This window comes from Nannospalax galili, unplaced genomic scaffold, assembly GCF_000622305.1.
Source record: "Nannospalax galili isolate Female #2095 unplaced genomic scaffold, S.galili_v1.0 scaffold702, whole genome shotgun sequence".
In the NCBI taxonomy this organism is placed as follows: Eukaryota; Metazoa; Chordata; class Mammalia; order Rodentia; family Spalacidae; genus Nannospalax; species Nannospalax galili.
In genome coordinates, this window is record NW_008348657.1 from 2,999,568 (window position 1) to 3,016,069 (window position 16,502).

General features: G+C 48.5%; 1 protein-coding gene across 3 annotated transcripts in view; it reads right to left on the reverse strand.

The window, feature by feature from the left end:
* The window catches only part of Pcnx2 (pecanex 2), a 237,929-nt gene that overhangs the window by 7,514 nt on the left and 213,913 nt on the right, over positions 1 to 16,502 (reverse strand). For 2 of the 3 annotated variants that reach the window (XM_008845820.3, XM_008845818.3), the window contains 5 exons: positions 14,381 to 14,502; positions 9,673 to 9,817; positions 8,314 to 8,544; positions 7,419 to 7,693; positions 5,858 to 6,045 (listed from right to left, as the gene is read on the reverse strand). In XM_008845820.3, the coding sequence (XP_008844042.1) occupies positions 5,858 to 6,045; positions 7,419 to 7,693; positions 8,314 to 8,544; positions 9,673 to 9,817; positions 14,381 to 14,502 (961 nt within the window). The remainder of the gene's footprint in view (positions 1 to 5,857; positions 6,046 to 7,418; positions 7,694 to 8,313; positions 8,545 to 9,672; positions 9,818 to 14,380; positions 14,503 to 16,502) is intronic. The other variant, XM_008845819.3, reaches the window with a different exon arrangement.

The following is a 16,502-nucleotide window of genomic DNA, read 5'->3' on the forward strand; positions in this document are numbered from 1 at the left end:
GGAACTCACTATGTAGACCAGGCTGGCCTTGAACTCACAGAGATCTGCCTGCCTCTGCCTCCCAAGTGCTGGGATTGAAGGTGTGCGCCACCACGCCCAGCACATTTTACAATCTTAAAAAACAGTGAGTCACTGCAGCAGGCAGCCAGGTGTACCCATGTCTGTGTGATGGTGCTGCAGGTGTCTGCTCTGCTTGCCTGAGGAAGCCAGGGTGGTCCATCCAGAGAGATAGGATAAGGCTGGAGCTGAGTACACAACCTAGACCTCTCTGACATCAGACTGGATGTAGTGATGGTGGAGTGCTCATTTCCAGAAGGCATTCATTGGTGCCCTGCCTGGGTTTCTCCTGCCTTGCAGGCTGTGGAAATGGAGGCTTAACCTGAGAGGCTTCATGGGGTCCCCAGAATGGTGCTGGACTAATGGGTTCCATGAGTCTGGAACCCGTATGTCTTGTGCACAGGGGAATGACCTTGACCTTGAAGGTTCCAACTGAGAAGTCACTCAAATATGTCACTCTTCTAAATTGGGGTGTGTGTGGAGGACCTGTGGAGGACCCGGGCAGTCAACGTTAAGAGCAGGGATAGTGATTTGTTAGTTTGTGTTAAGAGCAGGGATAGTGATTTGTTAGTTTGTGTTAAGAGCAGGGATGGTGATTTGTTAGTTTATTTGGAGTCTGGCAAGGCTAAACATCTGCTTGTGTGTTCTAACGCCCATCTCTATACAAAACCCCTCCATACCCATCCATCCACATGTTGGTGACAGTGATCTCCATGGACCACCTCCTCTGGGCGGGACCTTCTTCTATAAAGAACAATTGAGAAAATGATTATGGAGTATCAAAGGAAGATGTATGTAGTCCATACATGACGACACCTCCGCACTTCTACTACTTCAGATATTCTGTGTGTGCACATGTGCACAAATGTATATGTGTGCATGTGTGCGTGAGGGCGTGCTTTTGTGATGGCATGTGTGTTTCATCTGTGTGAGCATGTGTGTCTCCACATGTATGTACATATGTGTGCCTGTGTGTGTTGGTGGCTTCCTCTATCAATCACCATTTTTCTGAAACAAGATCTCTCACTGAACCTGGAGCCCACCAGTACTGCTAGGCTGGCACAGGGATCCCCCTCTGTAGCCCCCCAGTGCTGAAGTCATAGACATGTCACAGCTCCCAGCTTTTACATGGGTGCTGGGGATCTGAACTCAGATCTTCAGGCTTGTTTGGCAAGAACTTTGCAGACATCTCCCCAGTCCCACCTCAGCTATTGTTTTCGACTTTTGTTGCTCTTCTGTTTTTTTCTGTTTTAACTTTACAAATGAGACAGCACCACACAGCTGAAGCGATGCTAAAGTCATCTGTGCAGCTCAGACTCATTACTTCACAATTAACTTATTTTTCCAACAACTGCATTATCAAATCATGAGCATTTCTACAGAAAACCTTCAAACCTGAATGGAAACACGATGTCAATTACGCCCCTTGGCTCCTCATCCTTCAGTTCCTTTGATTGGTAGTGAAAGGCTGTGTGGGACCCCTTTAGTGATACAAGATCCCAGTCCCTCTCTCTGGTCTGGGATTCAGAGGGGAGGTGGGTTTCTAACCACCCTGCTCCTGGTAAGTAGGTCACTGGTTCTCTCCTCAGCCAACTCTCCTCAGCTGTGATACATGCTGTTTACTATGATGAGATGATTGTGGGTTGTCAGAAACCCCAGTGGAGCTGGCACATGGAGCTCCTGGCAGTGGAGTGACCTGCCTAGCACACCAGCAGTGAATGCACAGTGTGGTAGCCTGGGGTATCTTGCTTGTTGGGATTCTGGTCAGACATCTGAGCATCTGACAAAGGGTCAGAACCAGGATGAATGTTGGGAACCAAAACCAGAAACAGACAGGGTGGGGCAGTCATGGGAGGTGACCCCAGTCACAGGAACATGGTGGATGGGAGGGGAGTGCTGTCACCAGGAGTGGTACACAGCCCAGTTAGAATTGGCACAGAATTTCTCACTCTGCTGGTGGGTGAATCTTCCCATTGTCCTGTCATTCCCAGAGGCAGCTCCCCACCCCTGAGTGGCCCCATGCTTGTCTATCACATAATGCTTAGTATTTCTGGTTTGGTGGGAAATATCTCCCACAGACTCATGTGTGTGGTACCCAGTTGGGAGTCTGAAACCTTTAGGGGGTAGAGCCTCACTGGGGGAAGTAGGTCATGGGGACCTAGGCAGCTTCCCTCTAAGTTCTTGACTTCCTGTATGCTGCCATGGTGTGATAAATGCAGACTCCTACTGCCAGACTGAGTCTGCTCCAGCCCCCATGCCTTCCCCATCACAATGGACTCTATCCCTGAACCAGGAACCAAAATAAATAAATTCTTCCTCCCTTAAATTATTTCTGTTACAGACAAAGAAAGTAATTGATACAGAGGTCAAGATCAGGCTATCTTTAGAACTGGAATGGGTAGGAAAGGGAGTCCTATGGTATTGGTCATGTTTGATTTTTCTATCTGGTGCTGGTGAGGGAGAGACCTACAGGCAAGGTACAGGCTTATGCCTTGCTATGGGTTGAATGGGTCCCTCTAAATTCATATGACAAAGGCCTAACCCCCAGTACATCATAACATGACTGTCCATGGAAAGAGGGTCCTTGTAGTGGATGGGACTAGTTAAGATGAGGGCACACCAGAGATGCATGGGCTCTAGTCCAACATGACTGGCATCTTCATAGAAAAGGGACATCTGGACCCAGACATGTCCACAGGGAGACTCCACATGAGGATGAAGGCCATGGTCAGGGTGATGCCTCTACAGTCACAGAATGCCAAAGGTGGCCAGGAATCACAGCAGCCAGGAAACCCTTGGAATGGGATCCCACTCACAGTGGCAGGAGGAGTCCCAGCCATACCTTGATCTTAGACTCACAGCCCCCAGAATGTGGGACCAGAAGTGTGATAGGAGAGTAGGAACCATTGAAATCATCTACACTGAAATCAGCATGCGAAAGAAGCCAGCTTGTAGAGGAAGACTGGAAGTCCTGCCTTACCTTGGAATCATTTTAGGAACAGAGCATGTGTGAAAAATCCAGCAAATGTGAGTAGAGGGGGCTATGAAGACCATGCTCTGCTTGGCTGGGTGCCATGGGACTCTTTCCTCCACTCACTAACCCACTTCTATTCTTGGATGCTTTTCTCTTTCCTAATAAGCTTTCTGTTTCTATTCCATGCCTAACTTAATTGGCATGATTTTTTTTCTCCATCTCTTTTCCTGGTGGCTGCTGGGATTTTCACCTAACCTGTATTATGTTTTCTTTTAAACTCTAATAAAATTGTCCTGAGCTTCCTCTTGGGTCACTTTCTGAATTCTTTTATTAATGAGACTAAGAATCCCCAAAGGGAACTTTAGTTTCTCTGGTAGCAAGTTTCTGTCGTTTAAGCTGCCTGGGCTGCGGACATGTCCTGCGGTTCAAGATACTCGGGGTTGGGACGGTGTAGGATCTGAAGGGAGGCACATTCCCAGGGCACAGTGTGTGGGATCAGAGGCTCTGGGGCTGTCCTGCCTTGTCTGGATCCCAGATTGGCTGCTTAATGGCTGAGTACCTTAGTGTGGTGACTTACCTTCTCTGTGCCCCAGTGTCTGCAGTTGAAAGGGGAACACAGAGCACCCCTAGGTGCCTAGAGCCTTGGAGAGTATAAGTGACTGTATAGGTGCAACCCTCCTGCGGTGTTCCACAGAGCAGTAAGGTACAGTAGACAAATGGATGCATAAAGAGAGGGGCAATGCAAGCTAGGCCGGGGCTGTATGACCCTCACTCCAGGACTGACTTGACTCAGAGCCCAGTCTCTGGAGTTTTTTCAGCATGCCTCTTTAACTTAAAGTGGAGAGCTGGGCTGGTACTAGTAATACAGCTTTAAGAAGCAATAATGAAAACCTAACAGCTAGTTTGGGCTTTTCAAAGATCCTGCCCCATCAAGAGCCCTCAACATCCTTGGCATGTTCCACCAGCAGGCATGGTGGTGAGCAGGAAGGGACTCTTGCCCACATCTGGGTCTTGAACAGAGCAGGGCATCTGGCTTCTCAAGCCCCACCAGCTACATGTGCTGTACTGCTCGGAAAGGGCAGAAGGTGCTCAACAGGAAGAGACCCCTTAGGGCCTTCTGCCCCACTTAGACCTCCCTAGCCTCACTCTACCAGGCATATCACCTGCAAGGACCAGCAAGCGCCAAGACTCATGTGCTTTCCCAGCTGGAAAATCACCCATGTGTCCTTGAAACATGTTTTTCCTGCCATAGTAAATACTCTGGAAGCAATAAGAACCTCCTGGCACTCTGGAAGCCTCTGACACTGCCACTCTAGGATCAGGGCAGACTGTAGGCAGCTGGGGGCAGTGGGGGAGCTCTGTTTCTTCCAAACAGCTGACTTCAGCCACTTTCTTTTCCCCCTCTACCTCCCGGCCACCCACTTTGTTTTCTATGCTCTGTCAACCATCCCTCTACCTTGCTATCATCTCTCTATGTTATTTTTCTGTCATATATCATTCATCTCCTCACACCCTCTCCCCTTCTATCTACCATCTGTTATATATACATTACCTTTCACCTGCCTTCCTATTACACCTACCTACATCTCTCTATCTATTTATCTATCTATCATCTATCTATCTATCAATCATCTATCATCTATATATCTATCTATTATCTATCATCTATCATCTATCTATCATCTATCTTTCTATATTTATCATCTATTTATCTATCATCTATCTATCCATCCATCCATCATCTATCTACCTATCATCTATTGTCTCACCTATCATCTATCTACCTACCATCTAACTATCAACCTACCTACCACATCCATCTATCGTCTATATGTCTATCTACTAACTACCACATTTATTATCTATCTATCTATCTATCTATCTATCTATCTATCTATCATCTATCTGTCTATCTACCTCTGTCTATCTATATCTATCATCTATTTATCATCTCTCTATCCATCCACCTATCCATCCATCATCTATCTATCTATCTATCTATCTATCTATCTATCTACCTATCTATCTATCATTTATCTTTTCATCCATCCAGACACCCACCCAATTTGCCACTCAACCACATTTACATAATCTTACCATTTTGTTCCCTCTCACTGCCCCAGCACCTTGCTTTGGGTACTCTTGGAAGGCAGGCCCTGCCCTCCTGGTGCAGAACTAGTGGTGGAAGTGTGCACAAAGCATTTAGATGCTTCTGGAAGGTGAAGAAGAAGGAACTGAGGGCAGAGGATGAAAACATTGACAGGCTGCAGAGGGCAGAGCCAAGGAGCAGCAAGGAACCAGGCCAGGGCCTCTACCTCCCCTGAATCCTCAAGATGTGTCAACCTCAGCTCCTCTCTGCCCAGGACTGCTGGCAAGTATCAGGGCCTTTTCCATCTGGAATAGAGTAATTCACAGCTAGAAACAGGGTTTTAAACTTTAGGCTCAGCCCCAGCCTCCTCCTCTCTCCTTTCTGATTATAAACTTCCTTTTTCTGCCCTGGAATGCTGGTGCCCACAGAGAGGGTGAGGAGGGGCACAGGACTGTTGGCAGACAGAGAAGGATATCACGCAGGGTCATGACTGCAACACACCACACTCAGGATGTACACTGACCAGCATCACTGAGAGGGATGGAGGAAATGGAGTGTCTGCCAGGCAGGGGGACAGACAGCTGCCCAAAGTAATGGACACAAAGACAGATGAATGACTAAAGCTGAGTAGACCTCGTCCAACAGTCATCGACCTCAGTTCTTTTGACTGCAGCAAGAGACCCTCAGAGTATAGTAATCCATGCTGTGGCACTGAACCTCAGGCCCCAGACACCCACCTGCCCTCTGAGTCCCTCCATGGGGTGAGGCCCAGTGCTGGGCACCTCCTTTTCTGGGTTGTTCTGTGCTGCTGCGCTGGCTCTCACCATTAGGGATGTTACTGCCACATGCTGATGGAGTCACTCCACCATCTGCGTCCTCGATGTTGCCACCACTGTGCTGCCCAGCACTGCAATCCTTCCGCATTCTGTGGAAGGGACAGGAGATTCAGGGTCTCACTGACACACCCACATCTAGTCACATGCCACACAGTGATATCAGTCAAGGACAGTGGTCTCAAAAGACAATGTCAGCCAGGCGTGGTGGCGTGCATCTGTAGTCCCAGCACTTGGGAGGCAGAAGCAGGCAGATCTCTGTGAGTTCAAGGCCGGCCTGGTCTACATAGAGAGTTCCAGGACAGCCGGGGCTACAGGGAGACCCTGTCTCAAAAAGACCAAAAAAAAGAAGGACCATGTCACCTAGCGACATATAGTTGGCTTGTTTCGTGTGACTTTGGCAGAGCAGATCCTGTTGCTAAGTGACCCAAGCCCAGAGCCATGACTGACCTGGGTAGAGGATACTTTCTCCAGGTAGACAGCACCTCTGAGGTGCAGGTGAAGAAGGGGCTTAGTGACTAACAAACAAATAGGCATGCCAGGACAAAGAAGCTTCAGTTTGAACCTTCCACAAAACTTCCAGCTAGGATGTCTAATCAGGAGCGCCAGCATACTGAAGCAAAGTTTAGAATGCCCTTGGTAACTGGAGGCTCATGGGACAGAAGACTGAGTGTGTGAGTAACGTGCATGAGAGTTCAGGCCTGGTTCTCTCTAGCTTCAAAACAGTCCCTGTAGAGCTCCCAGGAGGACTGGGAGATGGTTCAATTAGAGTGTTTTCCATGCAAGTGTGAGGATCTGAGTTTGATCCCCAGAACCCAGGTAAAAAATGTTGGTGCTTATAATCACAGTGCTGGGAGATGGAGATCAACAGGTCCCTGGGGCTTGCTGACCAGTCACTTTAGCCTGATTGATGAGTGTAGGCCAGTGAGAGACTCTGTCTCAAAAAAAAAAAAGGGCCAGCAAGATGGAAAGAACTGACTCCACAAAGTTGTCCTCCGGCCTACACATCTATGCCATACGCCATGGCATGTGCACACCTCCACACCTCCACACCTTCACACACACACACACACACACACACACACACACACACACACACACACACATACACACAATGGTGAATGATGCCTGAAAAACCATACCCAAGGTTCTGGCCTCAACACTCACCTGCGCACACATGTGCATCAGCGCACACACAAAATAAAAGATCTATGGATGCCTCAGCCCAGCTAGAATTCAGGCACAGCCGGACCCAAGAGTGTGGGGAAAGGATATCTGTGTGTGCAACATTCTGTTGACTCACTCTGAGATCTTTTGTTGAACACATGACCTGTTAGAGGCCACTCTGGTGTAACAGGTTCCCTCATGAGACAACAGTGACCTGTGGTGTCACACCGCAGCGTAAGAGCTCTGCTCCACACACTCCTCCCTAGCCCCAAGTCAGAGGCCCCTGGAGAAACCCTACCTCAGCCACCTGGTCCGGAACCATGTCCTCATACTGTCCAGTGTGACAGGCCCACCCCAGACACCCTGCAGCTGCTTGTGGGTGCCCAGGTAGGACGTGGTCAGTGGGGAGACGTACATGGGGTAGCCCAAGGGCTGGTCGCAGGAGGAGTTGATGAGGTTGCGCAGGACCTGCTTATTGTTCTGAATGCTGCCACGCTCTGGGTTGCGGTTCCGCAGGAAGATTAGTTCCTGCTGCTGCCCAGCCCAGAGTCCACGCACACATTCCTTGTTCACCTGTTGGCAAGGCATGGATTGAGGAGAAGCGCATGGCGTCAGCCTGTGGGCTTAACCCACAGTAGTGGGCAAGGCTCTGGGATGGGGAGTCAGGGGATGTGAGGCTTGGTCTAAGACTCTGCACTCAGTCCTAAAAACAGATGGCATACCCATATGGGAACTCAAGGAAAATAAAAAGAAAGTAAGATTTATCTTAGCTCCATGAAAAGAGGCGTCATGGGGAGGACAGCTCTTGAACCAGGAGCAGGGGGCTCAGAAAAGCCTGGAACTCTAGAACAGATGTGTCCAGCTCATAGTCCAAGACCCAGGTAGCGGCACATGGTAATGTTATTTCACCATGCCAAAAGATTGGACACATCTAAAATCTAAAAGAGAACCAAGTCTGACCTCATCTACAAGGGCGCTGGCTGGGACTGTTGGCCCAAGTCCTTCTCATGTACTGGTTCTCCAAGCAGGGAGGTGACCCTGCCAGGGCAACCATGACTCTCTAACTCAGCCTGGCTCTGCCTCTGCCAGTTGGCCTGCATTCCTCTGACCTCGGGACCTTGGTCTGGTGGTGTCAGCTGCTTTTGCTTTCTTCTCGAGTGTTCACAAGACAGATACCAGGGCACGTGGCCTACCTTGATGACCTTAAAGCTCAGAAAGCCCCTGTGGAGCATGATGACCTTGTACTCGTCTGCGCCCTCATCGACCACATGCCTCAGGGTCAGCAGCTCCTCCCTGTTGGACAGCACTGCACTCCTCCAGGCCGGGTCTCCCTCGTGGCAGATTACCACCTTCTTTTCAAAGGACTGGATGGCCTCGTAGAGGACTTCTGGGTCTTCATACTCATCAGGGCAGGTGAACTGGTCCTGGAGGAGAGAACCCAGGTGTGCTCAGTGAGGTCAGAGCTGCCGGTTCTGGGAAAGCACAGAGGAGAGCTTGCAGCAGCCTCCAGAGACTCACAGTGGCTTCTGGGTCCATGGGTTCTCCTCTTCCTCCTCACCCTGCTTTCTCCAAATTCTGAGCTGGGTGCAGAGGGTATCAACTCATCTAACCAGAGGGAGCAAGCTTAGGAAAGAGCTGATGGCTCAGGCCCCTGCGGTGTTTGGGTCAACCTCCTTTTTCTAGTGAACTATCACCTTCTCCTAGCAGCTCCTGAGGGTAGATGGCCATTGGCCAATGTCAAAGCTATTCAGATTGCCTCAATGCTTCCTTAGCTGAGTATTCAGTTATTCCTAAGGCCCTGCAGGAAAAGGGGACCACGTTTTCCAAAGCTTATATTCTTACTATAAGCTCACTCTGCAGCACAGACTTACCTAGAATAATTTACCACTAATAATTCACTCACTAATAATTATTAGTTAAGTATGTACTAAACATCAGGGAGAGATAAAGACTGGATCATTTACTTCTACTGTGTGTGTAGTGTATGTGTGAGTACATGTGTGTTGACTAGAGGTCAACCCCAGGTGTCTAACTCAGCTGCTATCTACCTTTTTTTGAGATAAGATCTCTCACTGAACATAGGCCTCCTCATTTCAGCTAGGCTGGCTGGCCAGTGAACCCTAACAACCCTCTCATCTTTGCCTTCCCAACACTGGGATTACAAGCATGTTACCACATCTGGTTTTGTGATGTGGGTTCTCTTGTTTGAACCAGGTCCTCATGCTTGCAAAGCAAGCACTTTCTTGACTGGGGCATCTCCTCAGCCCAGAGTATTTATTTTTTTTCTCATTGTAATCCAATACTGGACACTAAAGGAAGCTTAAAGGAAGGAATTCTCTATTTCAGCTCATAGTTTTGTAGAATTCACCCTAAACTCCTCGGCTGCATTGTTTCTAGGCCAGTGGGGAGGCAGAAGATCACAGATCAGGGATCCTGCAGAGGAAGAGGCTGCTCACTTCACCGTGGGGAGGAAGCAGGAGAAGGAAGCAGAGAAGACTCTATATGTCCCCTACAGTTTTAGCCTCATTCATTTTTCAGAAGTGACTTTTTACCTGGTGCAGTTTCAGGGACATCCTGATGGCTGGAACAACAACTTTGTGCAACAGATCCATGTCTGCAAATACCCACTCATCCCGCACCGTGACCCGGAAGTCACCTTTGAAGAGGGCATGGAGGCCATACAGGAATGAATCCAGGCTGAAAAACACAGTCACATCACTGGGGGTTCACACTGCACAGTGCTCAGGGTCCCACCATTCCCACCAGCATTCATATCTCCTAGTTTAAGAACCATCTTCCTGAGGTTGGGTAGATGCTCAGTGGGTACAGTGTTCACCTTACAAGCATCAGGACCTGAATTTGATCCCCAGAACCCCTATTAAAACATCAGGCAAGGTGGTGAGCACTTGTTATCCTAGTCCTGGAAAGGCAGAGACAGGCAGATCCCTAGGGCTAAAAGGCCAACTAGCCTAACCTAATCAGTGATCATCAAGCCACTGAAAGATCTTATTTCAAAATAAGGTGGATGAATCTGAGGAACAACACCTGAGGTTGTCCTCTGGTCTCCACAAGCACAGTCACACATATGTATACACACACACACACACACACACACACACACACACGAATTATCTTCTTATATGTATACTGACCCAGCATGGAAAGGAACATGACTCTGGACTCACCACAGAGTCCCTAGTGTCTGACCTTATAGCTGGGTACGAGATCCCTGACCTGTGCTTTTGCTTCAGTGTGGGGTCATCTCCTATCCCCCACAGGAATCCACAACTATATCTCTGATTGTGAAATTGAGGCCCGGGTTGGAACAGGCCAAACACATGCATCAGAGAGCTGCAGGACAGCAGACTCACCCTCCCCAGTCCCACGGGCTCTGCCAAACCTGCCTGTCCTTCACCAGCATCATTTCTCTTCTTATATTTCTGGATGTGATTTCAGTGCTTTATTACTCGGAGTAATGTGGAGAGAAGCAAAAATAATCAAATGGAACCCAAATGTGGTCCCCTAACATTCTTAGAATACAACCGTTCCCAATGCCACCCTTTCTTTGAGACTGGGGAAGAGGCAGGGTGGTGAGGGCCAACATCAATGACTAAGGGCTCTGTGGGGGGATGGGGGTGAGTTTTTTCATGTCCACGTTTTCCTGCTTTGTTTCATTTCCTGTTTTTTTTTTTTTTTCCATATCACTGAAGGTCACCTGGATAAAGAACGGAATGTCACCCAGGGGAAGTTGTTGGGGGTCTGGGACCTTTTTCAGTGAACATGAGGAATGGGCTTGGGAAAGTGGCTTACCCTACATTCTGAGGACATGAAGGATGGCCCTCCCGTCCTCAATCATTATTTCTACACTATACCCTCTCACAGCTACCTCTTATGCCCTGGAGACACAGGTGTGAGGCTAGCCGGAAGCCTGGAAGGGCTGCCCTGGAAAAAGAGGAGCAGGACACATATGGGAAAAAGAATCTCCAAGGATCTAGAGAGCAGTTCCTCTGACTCAACAGTGCATCAGTGCATTGACACTGCATGTCAGTGAAACACATCCACCACAAGATGCTGTTACAAGAAGTAGTGCATGGTACCTCCATCATTAATTTCCTCCCAGAACTCCCTTGGGAGAGACTTTGTGCCAAAGCAGGCTATGAGAAACAAGAGCTGCCAGGGGCTGATCAGGTGAGGCCAGTGCTGTGGCCTGGAGGAACCTGGAACCTTCTGGAAAGAGATCCAAGAGGTAAGCTTCCCCAAAGGGCTGTCTGCTCACAGAGCAAAAGCTCTAAGGCAGAGAGCCGCAGCCAGTTCCTGGGAAGTGTTGGAGCAGAGCAGGACTGTGGGAAGGCTGCTGCCGGGAGCAGAGGCCTGCCCTCTGTTCTCCACAGAAACATCTGGGGATAGCATCAGATAAACACTAAGCAATTGAGGTGGAGGGTCAGTGCTAAGCATGGGTGGATGAATGCAGGAAGGGAGTGGAGACAGCACACTGCACACTCAGAATAGCCTTGCACACACAAAAATGAAAAACTCCCTCAGATATAGTGACGGGACTACATAAAGGAAGACTCAGGGACTCACCCAGATCTGCAGGGTGACACCCACAGACACAAAGAGTCCCAGTATGCTTTTGGTCAGTGGCAGATCACTGCTTCCTCCAGAGCCTCACTAAGATGCCCAGGCTCCCCTCTGAGGCCTTGACAGTCCACACTTTAGTTTTTGGTTCTTTTCAGAGGAAATGACACAATGCACTGCTTGTAGTTATTCTATTAAAGTGACTTTCCACAGGAACCAAAGCCTGGGTGAGAATCCTTCCCAACTGCAGATCACCCCTCTCACCTCATACAGAGCCATGCTAACAGGAGGTGTTTCATAACCGGCCTTTTCCCCTGGAGAGAATGAAGAGGAGGAAGGCAGCCAGTAGGCTGGGGGTGAGCAGGTTAGGGTGGGAAGTAGGGAAAGTGGAAATCTCCAGACCATCTGCAATGCATTCGGATTTGGATCACAGTGTTTTGTCTTTTTTTAGGATTCTATTGAAAAGCCAGATGCAATGGTATACACTTGTAATCCCAGTGCTGGGGAGGCAGAAACAGGAGGCTCCCTAGTGCTCGCTGGCCAGCTGGCCTAGCCTACTTGAAGTCTGAGGCTAATAAGAGAGCTGTTTCTAAAGTGGGCGGTGCCTAAGGACTGACAGCCAAGCTTATTACCTGGCCTCTACACATATGTGCATTTGTACACATATATGTACCTGGAGATACATGAAAATACAGAGAGAGAGAGAGAGAGAGAGAGAGAGAGAGAGAGAGAGAGAGAGAGAGAAGAGAGAGGAAAAAAAACTGAGAAATGGTGGTAGACTCCAACCCTGGCCACCAGTCAGGGTTGGGATGTCACTGCTGTGAGAATGGCACACGACCTAATCAAGGTCGCCCTTCCTGGAGACTAACTCCTCTCTCAGTCCAAGAAGGAGGTAGGCAACGCTCTCAAGGAGCCAAGAAGCTGAGGAATCAGCAGAAAGAGGACAGTTATGGCTAGGCAGAGAGCGTAGCCTAACCCCAAGAAAGCCCAGCGTAGGTTAATGGTGTTAAGGAAGTGTGTGCACACATGAAAGACAAAACCTGAGACACTGAGATGGACATGGGTTCACCCGGCACCACGAGCATGCTAAATACAGGGATAAAATCAAAATGGCGCCTAGGAGCTGCTGCACCTTGAAATATAATGGGCAGCTGATACTTGGACACATTTTGTTTCAACTGGAAGAGCTGGTGTGTGTTGCCTAGGATACCACTGAGCACTGCACAGTGAGAACAGACAGGTCACTTGTTATGGTCCCTGACCCAGCAGCCTACTGAATGAAGACAGACCAAGGGTGAACAGGCACAGCCTGTAGCCAGTGGAAAGTGCAGTCCCTGCTAGAACCAGTTGTTATGGCTGGTTGCCGAGCCATTGCTTGAAGAGCTGGCTTCTGCCAGTATGGTAACTCCAGCTCTGTCCTAGGCTTGTGCCTTAGTAAAGCACTTCAGCCAGTTCCCCACCCTTCACCTTCACAGTAAAGACAACTGGGAGAACTGTGGAAGCAAAGTGTCTCGTTTTCCACAGAGGGCTCCTCATAACCCTGTCCCAGATAGGAGCTTCTGATGCCCTCTGAGCCCCAGGTTGGCTTAAGATCTTTGTGATGGTTGATCTGGACCTTCAACTTGTTTGGATTGAGAGATATCTAGGAGACTGTTAAGGCACAATTCCTGGGTGTCGATGAGGGTGTTTCCAGGGACAAATCAGGAAACCTCTGGCCTAATCAATGGTTTCATCTGCCGATGGGTTTAAATTGTAATAGACTATTGGGTGGTGGGGTGGGACTGTTGGAAGGTGGGACCTGAGTGGAGGAAGTACATCATACCCTCCATACGGGGGCGGGGGGTACCCTCAGGAAATTCATCCCTATATCCCTGACCCCTTCCTGTGATGCTTTACTCTGCTTTCTGTCTGAGCAGCTCTATGCCCTTTCCACCATGATGGATTTGAAAGTTTTAAAACCATGAGCCAAAATAAATCCTTCCTTTAACTTGTTCTCACAGACATTTTGATCACATTGACAAAAACAGAAACTGACACAGTCATTGGCAGTTCCCAACCACTGGTTAGATCATCTTAACTGGAGAGGTAGGGCAGCAGGGCTCTGTGTCAGACACTGCCTGGGTTAGAGAGGATGAGAAGTGGCCAGAGAAAACAGTGACAGGGGAGGAAACTGTCTGAGCATCAACTTCAATAGGTACTAGGATGCTTACAACCTGCTTGTTTGTTGTTATTTTGTTCCTTTTTCTTTTTTCTTTAGACAGAGTTTCATGTAGCTCAGGCTAGCCTTGAAATCAGTATGTAGCTAAGGATGAGCTTGAACTTCTGATCCTCCCGCCTCTACTTCCCGACTTCTGGGATAATAGATGTGTGCCACCAGGACCTATAGACTGAACCCTGGGCTTCATGCATGCTAGGCAAGTACTTACCAAATGAGCTACATTCCCAGCCCAACCCTCACAACCTGGAAGGCCCTATGCCCCAAATCCCTGGTTCTCAATTGCCCGTATTAATCATATTTCCAAATACAGCAGCCAAAAGATTATAATGATAAAAGCATTTTACAGACTCGAACTTTTTTTAATTGAGGAAGGCCAGGTAAGTAGGTCATCATTAAAATAAAGGAAATGATCGCCATAATCTATCGAATGTAAACCCTAAGAAATCTAGCTGTTCCCCAGGTACCTCATGGCCATATTATGTGCTGCTGTCCCCAGAGCTCTCCTTCCCAGAATGGACAGGGCAAAGGACAGTGTCACCAGAGGTGAGTCCTCATCGCTATCCACACGGTCCAGGGCCTTCGAGAGCTGAAAGAGCAAGAAGGGGAACTCCGTTGTCACCTAGGCACCCGTGTGTGCCAACACAGCCTTCTGTGTGGGGCTGGAGTGGGGTTCCAGGTGCACCCCATGGCCAGCCACGCACCCCTGAAGTGACCCCAGAATGGGGGCATAGAGGTTCTGTTGCCCGAGGCAGGTTTTTCTTATGTTTGGACATGGAAAAGGCAAAATGGAAAGGTCCAATATTAGCTATTTTTCTCATTGCTGTTGCAAACATCCTGGCATAAAGCAATCTGAGAAAGGAAGGGGTTTTTTATGGCTTACAGAAAGGACACAGTCCATCATGCTAGGGAAGGCATGGCAGCAGGAGAGGGAGGTTGGCGGTCACGTGTCCACAGTCAGAAAGCAGAGAGTGAACAGGAAGTAGGTCTGGGCTATAAGGCATCAGGGTTCACCCCTAGTGACTCACTCAAGTGAGGCTGAACCTCCTCAAGGTTCCACAACCCTCCCAAGCAAAACCCCCGTCCAATGACCAAGTGTTCACATATATGAGACATTTCACATTCAAACCATAACAGCTATTTTCCCAGAGAAAGGGGCAAAGGGGAAGTTTGATGAGTGAGTATATTTCCTGGTATTTCAAATTATGACAGGTCAGGTCAGGAAGACAGACCACACAAAGGATCATGTCACCACTGCGTGCTTCAAGCACAGAGGGAGACAAGTAGTAAGCAAGCTTAAGCAAAGCCTGTCTCTTTTCCCTAGGATGAGGGCTGTTTGAACTGACCATGAATTCAGTCAATGATTAAAATAACAGTTATTTAAAGTCAAAGTTGGGCAATCCCAGGCAATACAGGTCTGCAATCCCAGCTACTTGGGAGGCTAGGGTGAGAAAACTGCACGTTCAAGGCCTGCCTTAGCTACAGAGTGAGTTAGAGGCCAACCTGGGCAACTTGGCAAGAGCCTGTCTCAAAATATAAAGTTTAAAAAAAGGAGGTGTATGTATACAGGTCAGTGGTAGAATGCCTGGCTAGCATGGTAAGGCTCCAGAGTCAATGCCCAGTACCACAAGGAGAAAAAAGTTATATAAAGTTAGCTAAAAAAAAGGACACTGTGAGAGGAAAGAAGAAATTTCAAACCAGAATATCTTTATATTTTTCAAGGAAAATGAAATGATTTCATGAACCGAGGGATGAGTGGGGCCACCAGTGGAGAGCCACCATGTCCCTAGGCTCTGTGACTGGCTCCCCCATCCCAAGAGGCCAGGCCTGAGTAAGAGCCTCCTCACTCTCCTTTTGGCTATCTGGAGGAAGTGGGTTCTGGCACCTGTTTTTTTCTGTCACCTGTTTTCTGTGTGTGTGTGTGTGTGTGTGTGTGTGTGTGTGTGTGTACATGTGTGCATGCACATGTGGATGTCATAGGTCAATCTTGGGTGTCATTTCTTCAGCACTATCTACCTTCTGTTTTGAGACATGGTCTCTCACTGGCCTGGAGCTCACTGATCAGACAGGCTAGCTGGCCACTGAGCCCCTGAACTCTGCCCTCTCCGCCTCCCCAGTGCTCCACACTTTTTTGGAAAGATATGTTTATTTTTATGTATATGAGTGTTTTGCCTGCATGTACATAAGTGCACTATGTGCTTGCAATGCCTGAGTAGGCTAGAAGAGGGTTTTGTATCCCCTGAAGTATAGTTACAGATGGTTGTTAGCTGCCGTGTGGGTGCTGGGAATCAAACTCAGGTCCTCTGCAAGAGCAGCCAGTGCTCTTAACCACTGAACCATCTCTCCAGCCCCACACTTGACAGAGGTAGGATCATAGGAGCAAGGGTATTAGTAAGGAAGAAAGGGGGGAAGTGGGGGCACCTTAAGCGGGAAAACCATGATAGAGGGGTGAGACAATGCAAGAGAGAAACAATGCCTAGCTAGTTTTGAAAACCAGAGGGAACCATATTACTCAAACAACCTACTGACAAATTATGCATAGCAGTTCAAGCAATATATGTCTAGGTAAGGTTTATCTGAGAACAATTG